Below are 23,075 nucleotides of genomic sequence, written 5' to 3'. Positions count from 1 at the left end.
TTACGAAAGACACCGCTTCATTGAAGTTACATAGCTATACATACATATGGAAGACCTTTTAAATTGCTAATTATCTATCTATTTACGTACCTACTGGAATTTGAATATATCCAAAATGAACATAAACACGTTCAATGGTTCAACGAACCAAAACAAAACAAATTTTTGACATGTTTACAATTGCCAAGTTAATGAACAGAAACGACGTTAGGCAAAGAAGTCGTTAACTTCTTCGTTCACACTCGTAAAATTCTCATTTTTTTTAATTATAATTAACTAAAAATTAACTTTATTATCGGTTTCTGGGGTGTTTCTAATTAAATTTCCTTTAATAAATTGGTTAAATGTGTCTATTGTACGGTGCTGCGCTTGGTCGCGTCGCGTCGCGTCGCGTGGGGGTGATTGTATGAAGTGTAAATAATTTATATATATATATATTTTTAAACAGATAACACAAATGAAATTTCTACAGAACGTTGAACCTTTTTAAAAAGTATACGTAACAGTGCTATAATAAATTTTATTATATTAAAATACATAAATTAATACGCTTCTGTAACAAAAATCAGGAAAATTGATCAAATTCGAAGAAGGAATTTCTTAACCAAACATACATAAAATTCATAAAAGAATATATAATTATCTTCCTGATTTATTATAATCAATTGGTCTACCAAACAGTATCATTATAGCTCTAACGTAATTAAAGATAATTTGAAAATTATCTCTGAATACATTGACTATAAAGAAGAAGATTTCCTTTGTAACCCGATTGAAACGTTCGTGTTGTTTATTTTTTCTCATATTTACTTTATACTTATTTCATAGAGAAATAAATATAAAATTCTACATTTATTATCCTTTATATTAATTTTTAAAAATTATTTTAACATTATTAATTTCCTATTTGTTCGGGAAAATTATAAATATTTACTTATAGGCCTATATATTTATACTAATTTGGGAAATTTATAGATATTTGCGAAAGAATATGACTTTAGTTCATATTTTTAACACTAGGGGAAATTTGGCGCTGTTTCTTTAGGGCAGTCACTCTGCTGATTAACCAGAATTTGCCTAATTTTAACTTAATGATTTTTCTTACTTGGGGTATGTTGTTTTGATTTTGTAGTATATTTAACACAGTTTTAAATATAGCGCAGTCGACACGCTCTGGTAACATGAATAATATGAAATTTGTGTTTCTCTACGTCCCCTATTCTATAAGAGAGCTACGTGAAAGGAATAAGAGCGTAGCCCCTCTGAGCGAGATTCGATTCTAGACCCTCTCGATGGAAGCACACAAGCTTCCATACTGCCACTCCAAATGGAAATATTACGAAATTGCTTAGCCCGGTAAATTGCAGCGCCGCACTTACACTGGTGTTAAAAATATGGACTAATAATTACCGTATATATCATTCTCTTTCGCATATACCCTTTCAATTTTGGTGCTTCAACCTTCACCTTGAAAAACTGCGGGATCGTCTCGCATTTTCGAATATTTAAATACGAATTTTAGAAAATTAAATCACTTTCTCGCATAAATATAATTAAATAAATATTTTTTAAAGGCATAAATTAAGAATATAAAAATATATTTTATAAATATATCGAAATAAAAGCGCACACGAAAGAACATTTCTTAAATGTTCCCAATTGGAAGACCCAAAAGCTGTTATCGTATGGTGCAACTGATTATTTGTGCAATAATTATTTAATTAATTAATCCCTAATATCTCTCCTGGATTACATATATGTGCAATATTGCATTTCTGTAATGATTTTTCTTATTGCAATAGTGCAATACCTCGATAAGCAGCTGACTATATTTGGAAGACATACAATATTGACTAGATATATAAAACTGGAATATGTATATATATATATATATCATATATATATATATGCAATTATTTTAGTTTATAACATTCGTTTAATCTTTTAATAACGAACAGGGTGTAAATATATCATTTTTTAGAGCGCACATCAATAAAATAACGCGAATACTGGACCTATATCAGATAATGAATACACGTATGCCTTAATTTGGCACTGTACTGGAAGACATCTTGTTTTTTAGTTAAAATTTTAACAATGCTGCTGAATCTGATTGTTGGGTTTATCACAGAATAAATACATTTATACTCCGCTCAATTATAAGTTTGACCTGACCGCTAAAGGGCTAAGTCAGTTATATTTTTTTCCGTTGAAAAGTAATGGAAAATTAATTATGATTTTAAAAAATCAATTAGAATTCGAAGATAATCATTTTGAGTTTGTTTCGTGTGCTTTTTAATGATTGGCCCTCTTGTGACTAGGTCAAACTTAGGCTGCATGGATTATAGATACAATGTTACAGCTTATTATATGGAAGACTTTTAGCATAAAGTGGAAAATAATGCGAGAAATATAATCTACCAATGTACGATAAAGCTAATATAGCTTAAAAATATTTCTTTAAATCAAAAATTATAGCCCTATTCGTAAAATACCCGTTACTATATATATATGTGTGTATATATACTGTTGTTTAACAGTAAACATTCGAATATTAAATAAGTAACAATTACTCCAGATATCAAATTCAGCAACTTTGGATATATCTAAGGAAGACGTAGATGTAGGCACCAGGCGATACCTTGATATGATTAAAAAGTGACTGAAGATCTTGGAAGACATACTTGGCATTGGGAATAATTGAATAAAATTTTTTGTTTGGAAGATTTCTATGTTATTCTTGATGTTTTCATCCTGGCTACTTGTTACCATTCGTCTTATAAAGAATTCTCCTCACCAGCTACTTACTAACACGGGTAAACGACAAGAAATGAAGTTACTACGTTACATTATTTGCGTTCAGACTGGTTGTTGGGGTACATACGGTAATGGAATGTGATATGCATCCACCAAGGCTGAAGCTGAATAATAGATACCAATCACACCACAGAAACAACCAATACAAATTATAAAAATTTCCCAACTTATATTATACCAATTCATTGTATCCCACTTTAACTTCATGTGGAAGTAACAGGGCCAGACAAAGGATAACATGGTTCCGGTGCAACTGCCGATTAGACCCATCAACAAAGCGAAATGGGGGATGCTTATAGCCATTAACATTGTCGCAATAACAAGTAACAGTCTTAACGTCACTGCCCAAATCCGTAATTCGCCATCTTTTGCGATACACACTGGAAATTTGGTGTATGGAGGACCTTTGAAGAAGGCCGATTCCAATAATCCAACGGCTGCATAATAGGGTAACGGGTAAGAGAACAACGCCTTAATAACGAGGGTAAGATTGACAATTAACTTGAAGCCTTTAGTAGGTAGGTTGTTAGTGATGACTTCTTGTGTCTGATCTCCCCAAGTGAGAAAGGCTACCCAAGCAAATCCGGCTTTAAATAAGGCGGCAGCAATATGACTCCAGTTCAACATACAATGGAATTTAGAACGATCTGTCAGATTTCCTTCTAGTGTAGGCAAAAATATCTGCGAAGTGTAACTGAATACGACAATTCCCAAGGTTACTGGAAACATACGGATGTTAATTCTGAACTGCACTTTGCTCCATACCCATTCTGGTGCCTTATAGAAGCAGTAACCGAGGACGGCCACGTTAATCAACAGATGAGCCATAGTGCACCAGAAACTCAGCCATGAAACCGCCGTTAAATTGCGGAGAAAAGCGCATGGCAGTAAAAACATGGTAGAGATCATCATCCAGGATCGTTGATCTATTGGACCTTCTGGGAAACTGCCGATCATTAGATCGCCACAGAGCACGACATACAATATACACGTCATAAGCAGCTCTATGATCTGAGCACAATTAACCATTTTGCCGCCCCATCTGTCACCTAAGCAAGTCCGTGCAATACTGACATAACTGTCTCGTACACGTACCAGTTCTCCTTTCTCGTTTGGCTCGTAGAGGCAGGCGACGAGGATTTTTCCTGTGTGACAACAGATATAGGCAACAAAGAGGAGTGAGAAGATACCCCAATAGCCTCCATGGAGTACTCCATACGGTAGGCTGACGATAAACATTCCCTGTAAAGAAAACATTTTTTTAATTACAGATCTTTAATGTTTAATCCAATTTTTATTATAAATTCAAATTGATAACTTTACAACTTGTCAAGTGTCGTATACACGTAATTTTAAGTAATTATTTAATCACATTTAAGCAAAATTTTGTCTCCCTTCTTGCGAATGCAATAACAATCAACTACAAAGAGAAGAATTGGCGCGAGTGCTCTACGATTCTGGACTCTTCTGATGGGAACACGTCACATTTTCATAACACCATCAAGCTTACAACGAAAAGGAACTACAATGGTCCAAACCATTGTAGTTCCTCTTACTTCTGTGACTTAGAGGTGACTGTATAATAAAGCAAATTTTTTACATCTATATGAAGAGTTTTGAATCACCCTGTGTAATAAATCTTGCTGCCATACAATAAACTAACTATTCATTCATATTTATATAACTGACATAAATAATACTATGTTAAGTGTATAGATGATAATTTGCGAGAATATACCGGTACCATTTATCATACAGTATCCTGAATCTACGAGAATATAAGAATATGCTATGTGTAATGACTATCATGGATAAGCTCATGCTTGATTGAATTCATGATGGACACGAAAATGGCAGTGGTATAAATGTGATACATACGATGGCCACCTAGAAGTGCCCTATATATCAACTAGTGTTTCAATATCACCTAGAGGTGCCCACCAAAACCACTGAGCACTGGTCTGGGTTCGCACCTCACCAACGGGCTGGTCGCGTGCAGGGTTTTTAGGGTTTCTTTACGTGTCTAACACCTAGATAGGGGTCAGTTTTCCGTAGAAAGTTCTCGGAAGCACCGCTTCCTGGCAGATCGTCCATATGCTACATTGCCACATCCGATCAATCCAACCCATAAGACTAAGTTTATTTACAGCATAAATAATGGCGTAATTATATTTATGCATTTTAAAATAATATTTTTACCTTTGAAAGAGTATATTGATGCTAAGTTTTTCACGTGAAATCTCTGAATGGTCAGACGTGTGGCATGAATTCATTTAAATATGTTGTCCGCACGAGAGAGGAGATATGTAAAAATTTTTTCAGGTTATGATAGGGAGGGATGTTAATAGAGAATGATGATGGTGGATTTCATTCTGCTTTCTATTGGCAACAAAAACAACAAGCTCCCAATCATTCAAATGACCCTCAACTTCCTTAACTGCCATTTTAGCATCTCTCTCAACTGGGTCAGGGGCCACTCTGGCACTACTGGTAACGAGCGAGCAGACTTGCTCGTTAAAAAGGCACCCACCATCGCCTCCAGCTGCTCTTACGCAGTCATCCTTCCTAGCTGGATCACTTACCAGCTCAATCTTCACGCCGTCTCTGAGTGGCAAAACCGCTGGAATGCCGAGAACACAGGCCACAGTACTCATAAATTCTTCCCAGACATTTCTGCCAGACAGAAAATGGACTACCTAGTAACCTGCCACAACGTCACACAACTGCTTACTAGCCACGGAAACTTTGGTACCTACCTCCTGCTGTTCATGAACAAGGAAATGGCAAATGTGACTGCGACCTCAAGGAGGATGACAACCCTCAGCATGTTATCTTCTTATGCCCTAAGTTCAGGAACGAACGCAGCGACTTGTGGACACTTTAACCAGTGAAGGCCATCATTGACCCTGCCTGCCCATGAGCAACAGCACCATTTTCAACGCGTTCACTGCCTCTGCAAAGGCAATGGACCTCTCCTGCTATGGCTAGCGTCTTCATCCACCAGCAACCACCACCTTTTTTGTATTCTTAATGTCCAACTCACCGCTTACAGTAGCTTTTCTCAACGTCCTGTAACTCTCATTGTTATCATTTGCAATTTTCTATGTATTTTTGTTTATCTGCAGTCACCCTTGCCTGTATCTTCACACCAAACTTTTGTCGCGATGTGTGTTCATGTACGCGAATTTAGTAATGTATACTATTGTAAATCACTTAAATAATTGTAATTTTCGCAATTCTGTATCCTGTAATCATTCATGTACATTACAAACATCCATCCTTGTATACTTCTGTACAATGACAATAGGAAGCAAACGTATTACTGTTTGCTTCCTATTGTCATTGTGAAACTGTATACTGTATGTTGTTTTTACACTACTAATGGTTCCCAACCCTCTCAACCACTTCTTCCTTTCATTTCCCCTCGATCTATATACTTCTACTCTTACCCATTCTATTTTCACCCTTTCACCCTGTCTGTTTTATGGTTCGGTCGCTACTACTTTTCTAAATGTAAATGTAAAATGTTTTCTATTGGCCTATTATTAAAATTAGCTTTGCCATAGCATGAAATGTGAATAAATTAATGTACTGTAGATCTGTTTTATAGAAATGCATGATTTTAATATAGGAGTGGCAGATCAAGCGTGACATCAGCATGGGGTAGTTAAACAAAATAGCATGGGGTAGTTAAACAAAATATGCAGTCAAAAAGGACTAAAAACTGGTGACATCGTATTTTAACGACCCCCGTGAGCCATTTGTAACCCCATTGCAGCTGGAGTGCTACGACCACCATTTCTACTATTGCATTGTTACTATATAGGCTATATCTGGAACGTAAATTTAAATATTTATGTTAGCTAGTTCTGAATTAATTAAACTATTACAAAAAGGCGTACAGAATTAGAAATATATAAAATTTTTACAATTTAATAATTTGGAGGTTTCAATCTTAATTAATATATACAGAAATAATGCTCGTACTCGCGTGTAGAAAAAAACCAATTAAAGCCCACCTAAAGAAAGAAGCAATGACCCAAACAAAATATTTAGTCGAGTAGGAACTGAACCCACGTCTATATTTGAATACGGAATTCCTGCCTGGAGTCAAATCTATTTCTCTATGACGTTTTTAAAATATTCAAATCTAATTCTATTCAAAGCCATTATAAATATCATCCGAGAGAGAATGAACAGTCACAGCAACTAGATTAATTTTAATTAAAAGATTACATACTGAAATAAAATATATTTCGAGTATATAGTGCCATCTGTCGACGTAAGAAGATTAAAATAAATTTGTGATACACATGCTACTATAAATACAATGGTACACGAGTGCACCATTGGGCCATATCATAATGTCTTAATACTGCTCAATGGCTCTTTAGTAGGCCATTAAATTGTATTTTATACCTAAACTAATCAACAATTTTTTTGACAGCCAAAATCAAGGTTTAAAGTTCAAGAATATGTTCTTCTCGAGTTAAATGTACGTGATACAAATACGTAATTTATTACAAATTTTGATAAACTGGAGGGAGGGAGGGAATATTAAAATATTTACGAAACATACTTTGAAAGTTTTGTAACGTCACACGGAATAATTTAAGTGTCGTTTTTAAATTTTAATTAGAAAGTGAGTACGTTTAACTCCCCTTTCGGTCATAAAGTGGGATGAATTTGGGTGTTTCACTCCACCTTAACTCCAACACGATGTTCTTTCGACCTTGCGGAAGAAAATGCAGAAATGGACATTGCCTAAATGTTAATGGGTGTTATATAATACACATAATACAATTAAATGCCCTAAAGATCATTGTTCAAACCGAATTTTCGATACGTCATTTAAAATTATCATACAATTATTATTGTTAATTAAATGGGAATTGTGTGTTTCCCATTTGAATCTCGTCACATTTTAATGTATTCTTCTATCGTGACGTAGAATATATGTAATTAATCATTGTTTACAAAGAAATAGTAGCTAATTCCTCCATTGTTAGTGAACTTAATTATAATAATTAACTTCCAAGAAGACATGCAAATTATTACTGTACTTAGAAGCAATAATTGAATAATTTAGTGCGACAGAAAATCTTTAAACATCACGGTATTTATTTTGTGAAATTACGAAATATCAATTATATAGATTTAATTAAAAACAATAAAAAATTTCGTGAAATTCTTGATGTAATTTATTGTATTTTTCGCAAGGTTCTTGCGTGCTTTACGTCACTTCCGACGTTTAGTTTATTTATTCTATTGATTTACTTTAATTTATTTTAGTTAGATTATAGCGTGGGATGTTCTTGCAGTAAATAATTATATTAATAGCATAGTATTGATCTGTAACTAACAGCGCGCTGCGACGCGTCGGTGATGCTTACGAGCACTGTACTTCTTTCTTCCTACTTCTTTCCGATAATGTATTGTATTATATATTTTCTCAATCATTATTGAGTACATCTAAACTGTTAACATTTCTTCATACATCGTGGGATAGAATACAACGCTTGGATAGATACAACGCGCCGCGACGCGTCGGCGTTGCGCTCAACCAAAGAAACAAAAAATTCTCGCCGATTTTCGTTTATAAGTTTGAAATTAAGCTTTTATATGCGTAATTGGCTACACTCTTTAACTCCATAATTAAAATTTTCACGTCTCTATAGGAATTAAGAAGTTATAGAGCTCTTGACCCCGAAAACTAGATCAAGATCATCGGAGAGGTCATTATTATATCTGGCATTATCAATTCGTTATACAGAATTATTCGCGTTTCTGAAGATGAAGAAAAAATTTCACTTTCTTTCGTTAAATTAAATTACTCAAATCTTTAAAAATGGCGATTTTCTTTGCTTGAAGAGCGGCCGTTTTCGATCTTATTCGAATTACTAAAATTTAAAAAATAATAATAAAATAAAATAACAACGCGCTCTTACAAAATAAATTTATTAAATATTTATAAAATAATATTTTAGAAACTTTCTGATTATATAAAAACAGAAAACAGTGTTAGGTATACTTAAATTTAAAATTTTTATAGTAAAATCACCAATCATTATTAAATAAAAGTAAAATATAAAATTAAATATTTTAAAATTTAATAGCGATAAAAAGTTTTATAAGGTTAAATAACTGTTTAATCAATTAAAACTTTTCTAAAATTAAAGTTTTATTAGAATATCGAATTTTATCACTAGAGGTCACTAGTTGGCTTTGAAGACGTGACCTCTAGTGATATTTTAAGCTACTATCGATTGATCCATCATTATTCAAGGTATTGTTTTATTTAATAAGTAAATAAGTAAGAATATTTTGAATTTTATTCCAAAAATTATTTTTAGTAATTAAAATCAATTTAAATTTTAAAAAATTTTAAACATTTAATTAATAAAAATTTAAAAAATACAATCGATCATCAATTAATTGGTGATTATAACGTATAAATTTTTAAATTTTGCTTTAAGGTAAACAATTCTCGTGAACTTTTAACAATAATTAATGAATTTTAACATTTACAAAGGCTCATTAGCGTAGCCATCGAAGCGGATATACTTTAAAGTATTATTGATCTAAACAGATGATAACATAAACTAAATTAATGATTAAAATCCAATATTACCAGACATAAAAGTGGACTTTACTATAAATCGAGGCAATTTAATATAATCGAAATTCAATATTTGAGTAAATAATTCGTTTAAACCTAAGCCGAGATTAATTCAAATGAACATCTGCCATTTTTAAATGATTGACTCTCTATTGTAGCGTATGGAAGCCATAGATTAGTGAGCGAACTAATGAAAAAAAAGTAGAAAAAATTGTTTTCCCCCCTGTTGGTACTATTCAGGACCCGAGAGGGGATAGATGTGACTCAAATGCGGGTCCACCAGAGGCCGAATAGATAAAACCCTAACACCGGAAGTATTTCGGGTTTGCGCCTCATCATGAACACTAGTAACAGTGAGGTCGCGGGTTCGCAGCTTCATCGTGGATTTTTCCCGTTTTTCACGTGTGTAACACCTAAATAAGGGCCAGTTTCTTATAGAAAGTACTTCTGAGAGTCGCTTGTTGGCAAAGAATGCACAAATGTTGCGTTGCCTTATTAATCCAATCTAATCATATATACGAGTGTCATCTCTCCGGTAGTAATAAAAATACTGTATATGAATAAAATCGATAAATCAAATAAAAAACTGATTTTTCCATTACTTATGTAAAGAAACCGTAATTTATATTACATTAAAGACTAAATTTTGGGGTTAATTTACGTTGGAAGCCGCCAAATGGCCTACTAATTCTTTCTCTGCATGAACTTAACGCTAATAATATTTTGTTTAGCGATAAAATTGAACAAATGAAGGAAAAATTTGAAGAAATGGTATTAATTGTGGAAAATACAGTTAATTTTCAGAATTAGTGCCACTTTTACGATATTTTCGGGTGGCGAATGCTATTAGTTTTAAAATAAACACGGGATAAAGCCCAAATTAAAATCAATTAATTGTATTAAATAAAAGATTAAATTGTAATTTAAGTTTTGTTAAACATTGAATAATTCTTTTACTATATACTATATATTAAATCTTTGATCTTTTCTATTATTTTTTGAATATTTTCATTACAATATAGTTTTTTAAAAATGTATTTATTACTAAAGAAAATTTAAATTTAATATAAATTAAAATACAAAAATTATATAGTCAAGAAAACAAAGTTAAATGTATTAATATCGAAGATTTTTATAGAATCATTCTAGAATAACTGTGAATATAGAGATCAGGTTCAAATTGTAAAGTCGTGAGATGAGAAGATTAAAAATAATAATGCAATCAAATTGTATTTTATTATTTTTTAATATAATAATTTATTAAATTTATTTCAGATTTTTTCATTGTTTACGCTATTAATATTCATAAAATTATTTTAAATCAATACAGCTTTAAAAAATGGCCGCTAGATGACAGCAACAAAAAATAAAATTTTCCCTCTAGTGACAAAACTTAGTTACAACATTAATTTTCAAATTATGAAATTAATTTTCGTATTAACTAAAATATGTAAAAATTAAATTATATATTTTATTTATATTAACTTTTAATTTATATGTAAATTAAAATAAGAAATTTATTTATTTTACTTTATTAATTTGTTAACTTAACTGATTTAGTGCAATGACCTACGACCTTTGACCTATCATATCAGCTAAAGTTTTGGTATTTTGTCAGAACAGCCTTTTACATATCGTTCTATACTTGGCATTATATAATTTAAATGAACTTTGACCTACAGAAGTTTACACTTTTAAACAGTTTAAACATAAAATAAAAAACTTTAATTAACACTCATTAATTCCGAAAAGGGATGCGAACTAACAAATTTGAAAAAGGAAAAAAACATGGCCGGGAGTCGAATTTAAAGATTTACATTCTCATAAATTTTAAATTTTAATTAAATTTTGGTTTTATTGCAATTCTTAAAGGATATAAATGCTGAAATGGTCGCCATTTTGTTACGACGAAACACAGCAATATATGACTTAATTAAATTTCCCATTAATATCATTAAATTTCACATAAACCAATCCAAAATGTAAAGAATTGCACTAATATAAAACGTGCCAAAAAATACAGCACATACAGTATTATGGTATAAGCTTAGAAGAATTATTTTTTGAAGAATAGACAATCTGACAGATAGAATATAAATAAGCATTAAGGTAAATGTAGATATATAATGAGTGTCGGCACATTTTCAAGCATTTAAATTAACATACAAGTATAAAGTATAAGTTTTACAAGGATAACATGATGTTGAGTGTCATTAAAATCATCATTCATGCATTATTATAGAAATTAAAATAAATTTTTAAAAATATTTATGCATTTTCTACAAACTTATAATTTGTAAATTGCTGAATAAACAGAAATTCCAAAATCCATGTATAAAATATTCGTGTTAATGTATTTTTGGGGGGATTTTATATAAAGTTTTTGGTGATTATTTAAAAAAAAATTATCGAAAAATCAGAAAAAATTATTAATAATATTAAAAACGAACTGGACCAAATATTTTATAGTTATTTTCTAGGACCTTGTGGATTTTATCCCCTTGACACTTTATGATCTGTAAGTTCCCTTTGAAATTAGGGGTTGTCCGGATTTTATGATAGCCCACGTTTTCCGCAGGATTCTAGAGAGTAACTGCGAAAAATTTTATCCAGATCGGTCGAAGGGTACAGAAGTATTTAGGTACAGATGGATATTCTACTTTATATATACATAGATAGAGCAAACTAATGCTTTTTAATGTGTAATATATCTGTGTGGCAAATATACCTCTTGTATGTTTAATTTATGATATAATTTAATGCTATGTTAGATTATATTACATAAATATTGCACAGGGTGATTCACACGAAACACTTACTTTGTTCAATATCTCATGATTGCACGGTCATATTTGAATAATATGTAATGTAAAATATATCTTGATCGATTGCTTTGTCATGAAATAAAGAATTTCGAGGTTTCGTGTTCATTTTTTCATTTTATATGCAGATATTCCACATGATCTGTAGCGATTATTGAACAGATCCATGTAGAACTAAAGATTCATACACATAAATGTTGTATCTATACGATAAACTATGCTCTAATATCTAAATATGTGATAGATTTACACTGAGTAAAGCATAGCTCTGGTATGTTATATCCACAGTCGGATTTACTGAAGCCAACAAAGTTGCACCCTGAAAAGCCTCACAATATGAGATTACAGCTTAAGTGCTTATGATTTTAAAGCTTTTATTATTTGGTGGAAGAGAACCTTTTTTTTTTTATACTGTAGTTAATTAAGAGCTAGAATGAGTCTAGATTTTATCTATAGTATATGCTAAGCTATATAGTGATTTTATGCCTTATTATGCTTTTTAACATCTAAATAACATAAAAATATGATATTTAGAAATTAAAAAACATGATCATATCAATTGTAGTATGACATAAAATCATAGTATAGCTGATAGAATTACGTTTAGCCGAATATAAAGATTGAGTTATCACCAGTTTTCTTTAATATTTTCTCGTAATTGTGAGACCGAGCCGAGCAAATCGCTTTAAAATTTTATATTTATAATTTAATAGTGCATTTGTAATACATCATCAAATGTACTGTACTATAAACGCTCTATTAAATTATAAATATTTTTAATGTATAAAAATTATTTTAAAGTAATTTAAGAAATATTTTTTTACGCCGATAATCGATAATAAAATATATTTTAAAAAATTATTGCACTCCAATCGAACACGAACGAGATTTCTTGCAGACATCGACTCGAATTGCTGCAACACTCCTCCAACCAATCACGATATAGATGCGTATGCGGACAATATGGCGGCGGCGATCGATACATTCCACATCCCTCTCCAAAAAAATCAAGAAAAATTCGTGCGATAATAAGAACCGAATACAAATTTTTATGACTATTTACCTGTATAGCATTTGTAACATTCCAACCCGCTTGCCATTCTGAAATTTTAACATCGCTGGCAAATTCACCTTCCCCCACTGCACCATCCAGCACATCACCTTCCACTTCATCTAAGCTGGCTTCGGCGCCTTGGATGGAAGTTGTTTGACCATCTTCTCCAGAATGATTAAAGGATGCTAATTCGGTATCCGCTTGACCGTGTCCATGTTTTGCAAAATGTACTTTTTCTGTATCCTGATTTTCACCGCAAGCACCTGGTAGATATGAACGTACCGTTTGCCACAATCGAAAAACATACCAAGACATTTCTGACAGTCAAAGGATTAAAATATCATATATAATATACTTATTTATATTAACAAAGAAAAGATATGGAAGACATAATTCCTTGATGTTCTTCGGAGAAGTGAAGACATACTCTTTCGTATCTGCCAGGCATTAAAAAAAAAATTCAAATTAATTTTAAAAATTCCATATAATTACAAAGAATATTAACTTTAAAATTAAAGCAAAGAAATCTTTCGAAAATTATTTTTAAAAAATTCATAAATAATATTTACATTGCTTTATTATTTTAATTTATATTCTATACTTGGNAATAATAAATTATTAAATATATAATTTTAATAGGTAAATACAAATTTAAAAATTTCATTTTTAAGCGCCACCTAAATTATTTTTTTATTTTTCTTTTGTTTTAATAATTTTATTTATCATTTTTTTTCTTTCTTTACAAGTATTGATTTAATGATGTTGTAATTTCAAACCGATTATAAATTAAATTTTTGAAAATATTTACCAGGCGTAATTTTTGATTAATTGCGAATAAATCAAAGTAAAAAGAGAATCTTACTTGCTTAGAGTAGCCATTTCGCCTCCTCCTCCAGAACAGAACTGTTCTTACATCCGGGAATCCCGATGTGAATGGTCAAAAATCGATATTTTAGAGCATGCTCATTCGCCAGCAAACGGCCCTGCCTGACGTTGCAGATTACACATGAAATTGCGCATGTGCTCATTGGGTTCGTATCTTTAAATTTAAATTTAAACAGCCAATTAGCTCTCGATTTTGTTTCATCTCAGTCGATTTTTCAACTGTTATCTATCTTTCGATTGGTTTAAAACTATAATTTTGTTATTAGGATGCTTCACTTAAAAATATATACTAATCTAATAGTAATTCTGGGAGATGTGACAAGAGCTCTGTAGAGGATTTTATGTTGTTATAAATATATTATGCTAACACAATCTTGCAAGCACTAATATATTATATTACAGTGAAGTCGCTGTCACATTTCTTAATGAGATTGCAAGTTATTTTGTATAAGTAAAATGTATAAGAGATCAAGAGATGAATGAGAAACGATACGTGAATTAGAAAAAGATGAGTAAAGAAAATATAGCAAAAGGTTGTTATAGTATTCTTCTGATGTATTCTGTAGAGTTGAACCTTATCTGGAAAGCATTTTAATGGCTTCTCCTCGTGGCAATTCCAATTCATAAAAAGAAAATTGCAAAATTTCAATTTAGCTATTAATTTGATTAAATTAAAATAATTACAAATTAATGAATTATTAAAAAGTAATTATGCTGTATACTTCTAAATAACATATTTAATATTTAGGCATATCGTAATTAAATGATTCGTGTTACCCCGGCAATGATTCTGAATTTTATTTTATTTTGTATTGAATGAATGCAATAAAATATATTAATTAAATTCTAACAAGAATCTGAAAGGCCTTAACCACTCACAAATGAAATTTTTTCATTTTTTATATTATATTTTTTACATAAGAAACTATATTTAGGGATTCCCTCTTATCGGCAAAATGGATTTGTTGGTCCCCCATCTAGGGCCAGTGGAATTATTTAAATATAAATTGGCCCGGTACCGATAAACAGATACGGAAGAAAAAGGCAAAAATACTAAAGAAAACTATAGAATTGAAATTACATATTCACTACGTCAATTGAATGCTAAATTACAACTGTCTAGTAGTATAATTGATGAGAAAATTCTGTCAGTAGATAGCAGATGAATCGACAATCATACATATAAAAGAATAATATAAAGTTACAAATTTGAAAATAATTAATAATTGTTTTAATATTTAAATTTGCAACGTATTGTTTGAGTTTAAATTATCATAGTTTCAATTTTTGCCCACAAGGCGGCGCCACATATACTCGCTTAATTTATTAACGGAACGGAAATTTGATTTCCGTTGAATATGACTTATTTAAATATATTTCGAACAGAACGTGTTTTAAATAACTTTCATTAAAAAAAAAAGTTCTAAATTTTTTTTCAATAGACGTGTGCAAGATTCTGCGCTGTTACATTTTTAAAATTCAGCAATAATGCTCGCACGAGTTAATAGGATTAGCGTGCTTAGTAATTGGATAGGGATCAGCAAAAATTCTTATCTAGAATTTAAAAGAATATCGAATCGTATAAGTGAAAACATGAACAAGAATTCTGTTTTTCACGCTTACATAGCGGATGTAAGTAAAGCCGCTGGTTTAAAAAACTGTATCACTGCACAAGATCTCTTCAACTCCATCCCTTCTCGTGTTAAACTATACGATCACGTAATACTATCTCTTATCATCGGAGAAAAGGCTTCAGAAGTCATTTTTGGAGTCAAGAAGTCCCGTTATGGCTTACCAGATAAGCAGATAATAATGTGCTGCCTTCTAGAAGAGGCTAGCCGCCTGAATGTCTGTTTTCGGGAAAATGGAACGATAACTTCTTTCGTAGATTATCCTGTAAGTACTTTTGGGGTGTGTCGGTGCGGTTATAGGCCTTTATACGTGGCTACTTGGTTGTCTCAATCGCAATGGGTGAGCTTGTTTCTGAGATACGGTGCTAGTATCTACGAAGATGATATCTGCGGATGTCACGCCAATAAAGCTCATGTTTTAGTTAAGATTTTTACTGCATTAACTAATAATAAATTTTATAATGATTTTGGTGCCATGTCCGAATGTTTTTGGCTATTGATGAACGAATTGGCTCCCGGAAGACCGCTGTGGAGAGAGATGTTGCGTTGGGTTCCTCGGATGAAGTGCTGCGTGGAAGATGCTTCGAGCATCCCTACTCTTAAACACTGCACACGTTACGTGATAAGGAGTATCTTAAGAGAGAAGAAGAAGCTTCCTTTTGGTATCCACGAACTAACCTTACCTGACATTCTTAAGCAGTATTTGAGTGTTTAAAGTTTTTAAATTGGTAATATCACTTACATATGTGCCAAAAGTTATAACTATATAGTGTTTCTTATGATTAATACTAGGGTAAGATAACAATATACCCAATATTCATCTTTTATATTATTTTTCTTGAATTAAATGTGTATGATTTTCTAGTAAATACTAGTAATTATATAAAACAATAAGATTCCATAACATAAATATATGTTTAAAAATTTGTTTATACAGTAAAAGTAATGCGAAAGTCAGTTCTAGCTTCGTCCGCCATCTTGGAAAACATGACGTTGTAATTTCAAACCGATTATAAATTAAATTTTTGAAAATATTTACCAGGCGTAATTTTTGATTAATTGCGAATAAATCAAAGTAAAAAGAGAATCTTACTTGCTTAGAGTAGCCATTTCGCCTCCTCCTCCAGAACAGAACTGTTCTTACATCCGGGAATCCCGATGTGAATGGTCAAAAATCGATATTTTAGAGCATGCTCATTCGCCAGCAAACGGCCCTGCCTGACGTTGCAGATTACACATGAAATTGCGCATGTGCTCATTGGGTTCGTATCTTTAAATTTAAATTTAAACAGCCAATTAGCTCTCGATTTTGTTTCATCTCAGTCGATTTTTCAACTGTTATCTATCTTTCGATTGGTTTAAAACTATAATTTTGTTATTAGGATGCTTCACTTAAAAATATATACTAATCTAATAGTAATTCTGGGAGATGTGACAAGAGCTCTGTAGAGGATTTTATGTTGTTATAAATATATTATGCTAACACAATCTTGCAAGCACTAATATATTATATTACAGTGAAGTCGCTGTCACATTTCTTAATGAGATTGCAAGTTATTTTGTATAAGTAAAATGTATAAGAGATCAAGAGATGAATGAGAAACGATACGTGAATTAGAAAAAGATGAGTAAAGAAAATATAGCAAAAGGTTGTTATAGTATTCTTCTGATGTATTCTGTAGAGTTGAACCTTATCTGGAAAGCATTTTAATGGCTTCTCCTCGTGGCAATTCCAATTCATAAAAAGAAAATTGCAAAATTTCAATTTAGCTATTAATTTGATTAAATTAAAATAATTACAAATTAATGAATTATTAAAAAGTAATTATGCTGTATACTTCTAAATAACATATTTAATATTTAGGCATATCGTAATTAAATGATTCGTGTTACCCCGGCAATGATTCTGAATTTTATTTTATTTTGTATTGAATGAATGCAATAAAATATATTAATTAAATTCTAACAAGAATCTGAAAGGCCTTAACCACTCACAAATGAAATTTTTTCATTTTTTATATTATATTTTTTACATAAGANAACAGGAGTAAGGGCCTCTGAAAAATAAAATTATTTTTTAAAAATTATAAAATTTATAACATTTTACACTTAAAATTAAATGTTTTAAGTTTTAAAATTTGTAAAAACGGTTTTTAACGGTTTTTTTCTCACGTGATTGTAATTAATGGATTTTGTGAGGCTCCGGAAATAGTCAAAAAAAAACAAAAAATGTAAAATTTATTAAGTTAAACCATCGAAAAAACAAGTTATATAAGTGTCGAGTCGGCGACACCGGACTTTTCTTCCGAAAAACTTAAAAACCTCCACCATCAAGGACAAGGGGCTTCCTCTAGAGTAGACCCTTTGGGAACGTCGCCCTCTTCTCTCCGTGCTTCCGCTAATGAGTGCCTAACTCACCGATATCCATTGCATCTTTTCTACTCCGAACTCTAACTCGCCATCGCTCGAGAAATAAACGGTTTCTTTGTCTTTTTCTGCCTCCGAAAACCCCCACCCGCATACGCGAAGGCCTTAGACCATTCCGACGAAAGGGAATAAAAAACCCCCCTAATCGTCGAACTTACAATTTCATTGGAGGTTTAGATAAATGTCCGTTATCGTAACGGTCTTTCAAAAAATTACGTCATATAAGCCGTATTTAATTCAAAATATTTAAAATTTTAAATTTATAAATGCCAAAATGGTAAACGTTACAAACTAACCTTGCAGAAGATCTCTTGTATGAAGCTCTTTTTTCACGGAACTTTGATTCGAAAACAGCTTATCGTTACCGAATGCTTCTTCGTTTGCTGTTGAGAAATTTAAAAAATGGTCATAAAACTGTTAAATTTTTAAATTCCAGAAGAAGAATAAGAAACTCACGAACGCAATTCGCCATGGATGCGTTCCACCTTTGATCATTGATGCAGTAAAGGTAACGATTGTCTTGTTTACTGTCGTTAAAAACATGATCTTTACAACACATATACATGGCAGCTGTCCCATTGCTGTAAACCATATATCCTAAATGGGGAGGAGGAAGAGCCGTACAACCACGAACTGAAAATGAAATAAATGATGAAATTTTCAATCTTCCATAAAAGTCATTGCTGTAATGCTAAATAGGGGCATACCTTTATAATAAATCATAAATCCTTTAGAAGGGATGAATTCTTTAGAAGAAAGGCGAATTTTAATTTGATTCTTTTTCGATATTACGGTTCGTGGAAGATATTTTGGCCAGCCACATCCTACTAAAAGCTTCCTATACCCCTCAGTAATTGTTACGTCATTGCAATGCTCGTTCTTTTTAGATAGTCTGAGAGATATATCAAGAAGCGTCACGCTAATTGTCTGTCCTACACCCGCTTCTATAATCCAGCTACAGTTATAAAATCGTGGATAGAACATAGGATAACCCGGAGACGTTATGTATCCCGAAGAATTCTTCAAGTGAACGTTGCAGTATTTATTGATACTGGTTTCTGTTAAAAGAAGGTTACTTCAAGTGGTGTACAAAACAACTTAAAATCGGTTAGTACTAAAATCAGATTATATAAAGTAATGAAAAACGATCCGGTACGATCATAAAGAACTGGAGACTTAAACGTCAAAGGGCCTGAAAGCTTACAGTTAACTTCATTTAGAAGTGGTTACATCTGCTCTCAACAATACAGAACATCTGCCCATCGAACAACTCAGTAAATTACTGATCTTTACTGACCGTCTAACCTTAAATGATTTATTTTCCAATTGACAGATTTTATCTCTACAACTGGATATAAATTGTTTCCCGTTAAAAAACGCAGTGGTGCTTTTTTTTCCTGATTAATCCTTCTAACGGATCCTCCATGGACTGTCAAAGTACATAAATTAATAAAGTCAGTTTATCTTCCAGTGTTTAAGAAGAGCAGATAATATATATATAATTGCTAAGGTATTCTGTTTCATTTCAAAAATATCCCAAACTCGAGTAACTCTTAACGAGATACAAATAACTGTTTGAAGACCACACGCAGATCCCCATTCATGTCATATTAAAGAGTATACTTGCTTTAAAACCTCCGCCTCTTGGCCTATTCATTTTTATGTTCAATGGACTAGTGATTACAATGTCTGCATCACTCAGAGACCCGCATGAAGGAAGAATGGCCCCTCTACAGAAAAGAAAAAAAATATGGTCGGATCGACAGGTGAGAGAGCGATTGAAAAGATAAAGGAGTTGAAGTGTGCTTAATTCTTGTCACGTAGTCTAACCAAACAATGAGCAAAGGGAGGGTTTTAAATCCTGTGGGTTTATAAGTTACATGAATATATTTATATACTGTAATGCGATTTCCTAGGGGGAACGGTTTTCGGAGTTGTCAATAGGTTCTCACTACACGGAATACGGCTTAACTGCTAAATTACCATCAATGTAATATTAAAAATAATATTGTTTTGTATAAATATTACAGTTTTTCTTTTATATTTTTAATAATTATTTATAAAATTTAATAAATTGGCCATCTTCTCAGCTTACTCCTCGTTAGCGATCGAAAGTCGTTGCTCGCTTCATAAAAGTAAAATTTGCATTTCTAAAATAAAATAAAAAAAGGTTTATGTGTCGTAGGCGTGTCTAAATATAATCACTAGTTCCTATGAAAAGTCATAAAGTGATGAGCTGAGAGGGAAGTCTGGCATACAATGATTGAGTTTATTGATTCGTAACCGTATCGTTAAGCTACTTTCAGACAGTTTTAATGAGCGCATTTGTTCTCTTTTTTTCGTATTTTCCTACTTTTACAAACGATAAAGTCTTTCATATTCACCTGGAATGCAGGAATACTTGATGTCGAGGAGACCATAGTCTAAACATTTCTTGTCTTCGTGGTCTCTGGCCAAGTTGAAGTTGCATTTGGATAAGCCTGAACATCTGTAACGAGTTATTGTCTATTAATAATTATATTACGTACATATTTTTTTCTACGCTTTTTCGTAGTAGCTAATGCTTACTTTGATGCAACAGAAAATGATATATCTTCTGTGCAATTGGTTTGATTCCTGAGGCACGTTTCGTTCAGTTTCTCAACGTTCGTAGAAAAGGTGGCTTGGTGAACGGCCAAAATGCTATGAGAGTTGCAGCTGATGTGAAAGTCTTCGTCTGAGCAAACTTGAAATGTTTGTAAATCTGGAAATTTAAGGAAATTTTCTGTTATAATTTCACCGTAGAAGCTGGCTATTTTAAGTCACAGCCTACCCGAAACATCTAAGTACCTTATAAGGTCTCTTAAAACTATAAAATTCTAAATATTTCTAAAACTGTAAGGGCATTGTTAAAAAATTTAAGAGGGCCGTTGACTTAAAAACAAAGAAAATATCATAAATTTTACGTTAAAAGTCAAAAAACATCAAAATCTATCGAATGAATGCAATTAATCTAAGGAAACTTGAGCAAAAAGACCGAATAATTTAACCTAGAATATCTTCCGTGTTGTACAGTACAAAAATACAATTCTAATTAAAAATCTATTAACTTGCTTAACGCTCATTAGCAACCAAATATATCTTTGTGAGGGGAAAAAAATGAAGAAATAATCCTAGGCGTTAAGAAGAAACTGGAAATTAGCCAAGAAATTACAAGAAACGACCATGAAACTTCAGTTAAAATGATAGTTTTCAGCATCACAAAATAGCAATTTTGAATTTCGGGAGGGTCCCAGTTCCGGATGAAACTCGTTTTCACAATAAAATCCAATTAACACATTTTTTTTTTGTTCCCTTCTCCCATTGCAACAGCGATCAGCACAATAGTTCCAAATTGTCAACACCCACATTTATATAAACACACAAACACACACGCATACACAAAAAAGAAAGGAAAAAAAACATTTAAAAACTTAGATAAGTATTCAAATAAAAAGTTCAGCACCGGTTAAACAAATTAGTTATTCAATTAAATAATAAGATTTAAATCAATTGTTATCTTTACCTTGCGATGTCGCACAGAATAGAAACGTGGTAAACACAAAATAAACAAAACGCATGATTGAAGTATTGGGCAGCTGGCTTGTGAGGCGTCACACGTCACACTGCCTACACGTGCGCTGACCACGTGCCCATTTGGTCAACACTTCATCGCGCCATCTAGCGATCATTCGAGCTTTTGTCACCGGTGGTCGAATTTTCGCCCGCTTTACTCAAAATAGAACTTGGCTCGTTGCGAGTCGTGTACGGACCAATTGGCATTTTGATTTTTTTTTTTTATGACCCCGTTACGTAATTCAATAACACAAAATTTGATTTAATTAGCGGCTACGTTATTGAATCATTTCCCAATCTAGTGAAATGACCCATTCGGTAACCCACTCACAATGGCAGTTTTATTATAATTTAAAATAATTATAATAATTAAATTGCTCTTTAATAATTGCTATTCGATTATGTAATAATTCGATTGTTATTTCCTAAACAGAGTCAAACAGCCAACGTTTTTTTCTATACCTCTATATAGTGAATTTTCTTACGAAAGGAGAAAATATATTGCTGTATTTATCTATGGATAAAATCTCGAGAAATTCGTAAGGTGACGTGACAAGCGGTGACCTATTGTTACGTCGAAGTTTCATTTACACCGAATAATTGACAAATGACGTCAAATAACAGTCTTGTAACTTTATCGGCCATTAAAACTTTAATGCATAAGTTAGAAAGTAACAAATAATTTTTTTTTTGTATGGAACGAACTTAAAATAAGAATTTTTTATTTTTCTATTAGATTATTTACCTGTTAGATTCTATTAGATTATTTTTAATGATAAAATTAAACCTTAATTATAATAAAATCTCTTTTTATGCTTAATCCTAATACCAAAATCAATCTTTAACTTGGGAAAGAATGACATTTTAAGTGATATTCTTTATTTTCGTGGGCGAGTTGACCCGGATATGTCGGGCCTTCTCTCATTGTGGGCCTGACAAAATCAGGGAAGCTCCTCTTAGCGCCCTCGGGCAAAAAGTTAAAATTACAAATAAAAAGAATGGTACAAGTCGACCCCCCTATAACACTGTTGATTATTCTGTTTTATATGAATTCCATGTTGTACAAGTCACTTAGATTTTACAAATACATGTACCGGGCTGTGAATGGCTCACATATTTGTAAAATCTAAGTGATTCGTACAACATGGAATTCATATAAAACAGAATAATCAACAGTGTTATAGGGGGGATTGACTGTATTAGCTTGGTTAAGGTTATGTTGCTTA

The 23,075-nt window shown here is 32.0% G+C and overlaps 2 protein-coding genes across 3 annotated transcripts; both read right to left on the bottom strand.

Annotated features, from left to right (window-relative positions):
- Positions 1-692: 692 nt before the first annotated feature.
- LOC111628517 (vesicular inhibitory amino acid transporter-like) lies at positions 693-16,944 on the bottom strand. 2 transcript variants are annotated; one of them, XM_023372322.1, is made up of 3 exons: positions 16,922-16,944; positions 13,322-13,749; positions 693-4,059 (listed from the first exon to the last, which is right to left on the bottom strand). In XM_023372322.1, exons 2-3 carry the CDS (start codon positions 13,625-13,627, stop codon positions 2,860-2,862), a joined length of 1,506 nt encoding a protein of 501 aa, XP_023228090.1. In that variant the 5' UTR covers positions 13,628-13,749; positions 16,922-16,944; the 3' UTR covers positions 693-2,859. The 2 variants fall into 2 exon arrangements, with proteins under 2 accessions (XP_023228090.1, XP_023228089.1); XM_023372321.1 differs by lacking the exon at positions 16,922-16,944 and adding an exon at positions 14,175-14,247.
- Positions 16,945-17,811: 867 nt separating this feature from the next.
- LOC111628497 (CUB and sushi domain-containing protein 3-like) lies at positions 17,812-21,923 on the bottom strand. The gene is made up of 7 exons (XM_023372298.1): positions 21,800-21,923; positions 20,824-20,998; positions 20,640-20,743; positions 18,963-19,313; positions 18,712-18,888; positions 18,552-18,638; positions 17,812-17,885 (listed from the first exon to the last, which is right to left on the bottom strand). Exons 1-7 carry the CDS (start codon positions 21,852-21,854, stop codon positions 17,812-17,814), a joined length of 1,023 nt encoding a protein of 340 aa, XP_023228066.1. The 5' UTR covers positions 21,855-21,923.
- Positions 21,924-23,075: the final 1,152 nt, after the last annotated feature.

This window comes from Centruroides sculpturatus, unplaced genomic scaffold (genome assembly GCF_000671375.1).
Source record: "Centruroides sculpturatus isolate CEXI.00-Female unplaced genomic scaffold, Cexi_2.0 scaffold615, whole genome shotgun sequence".
NCBI lineage: Eukaryota > Metazoa > Arthropoda > Arachnida > Scorpiones > Buthidae > Centruroides > Centruroides sculpturatus.
This window is presented reverse-complemented; position numbering and strand designations above follow the sequence as displayed.

Coding starts and splice junctions, on each gene's coding strand:
- LOC111628517 (XM_023372322.1), bottom strand. CDS start 13,627: ATGTCTTGGTATGTTTTTCGATTGTGGCAAACGGTACGTTCATATCTA. Junction 4,060..13,321: donor ATGTTACAAATGCTATACAG/GTAAATAGTCAT, acceptor TTTTCTTTACAG/GGAATGTTTATCGTCAGCCT.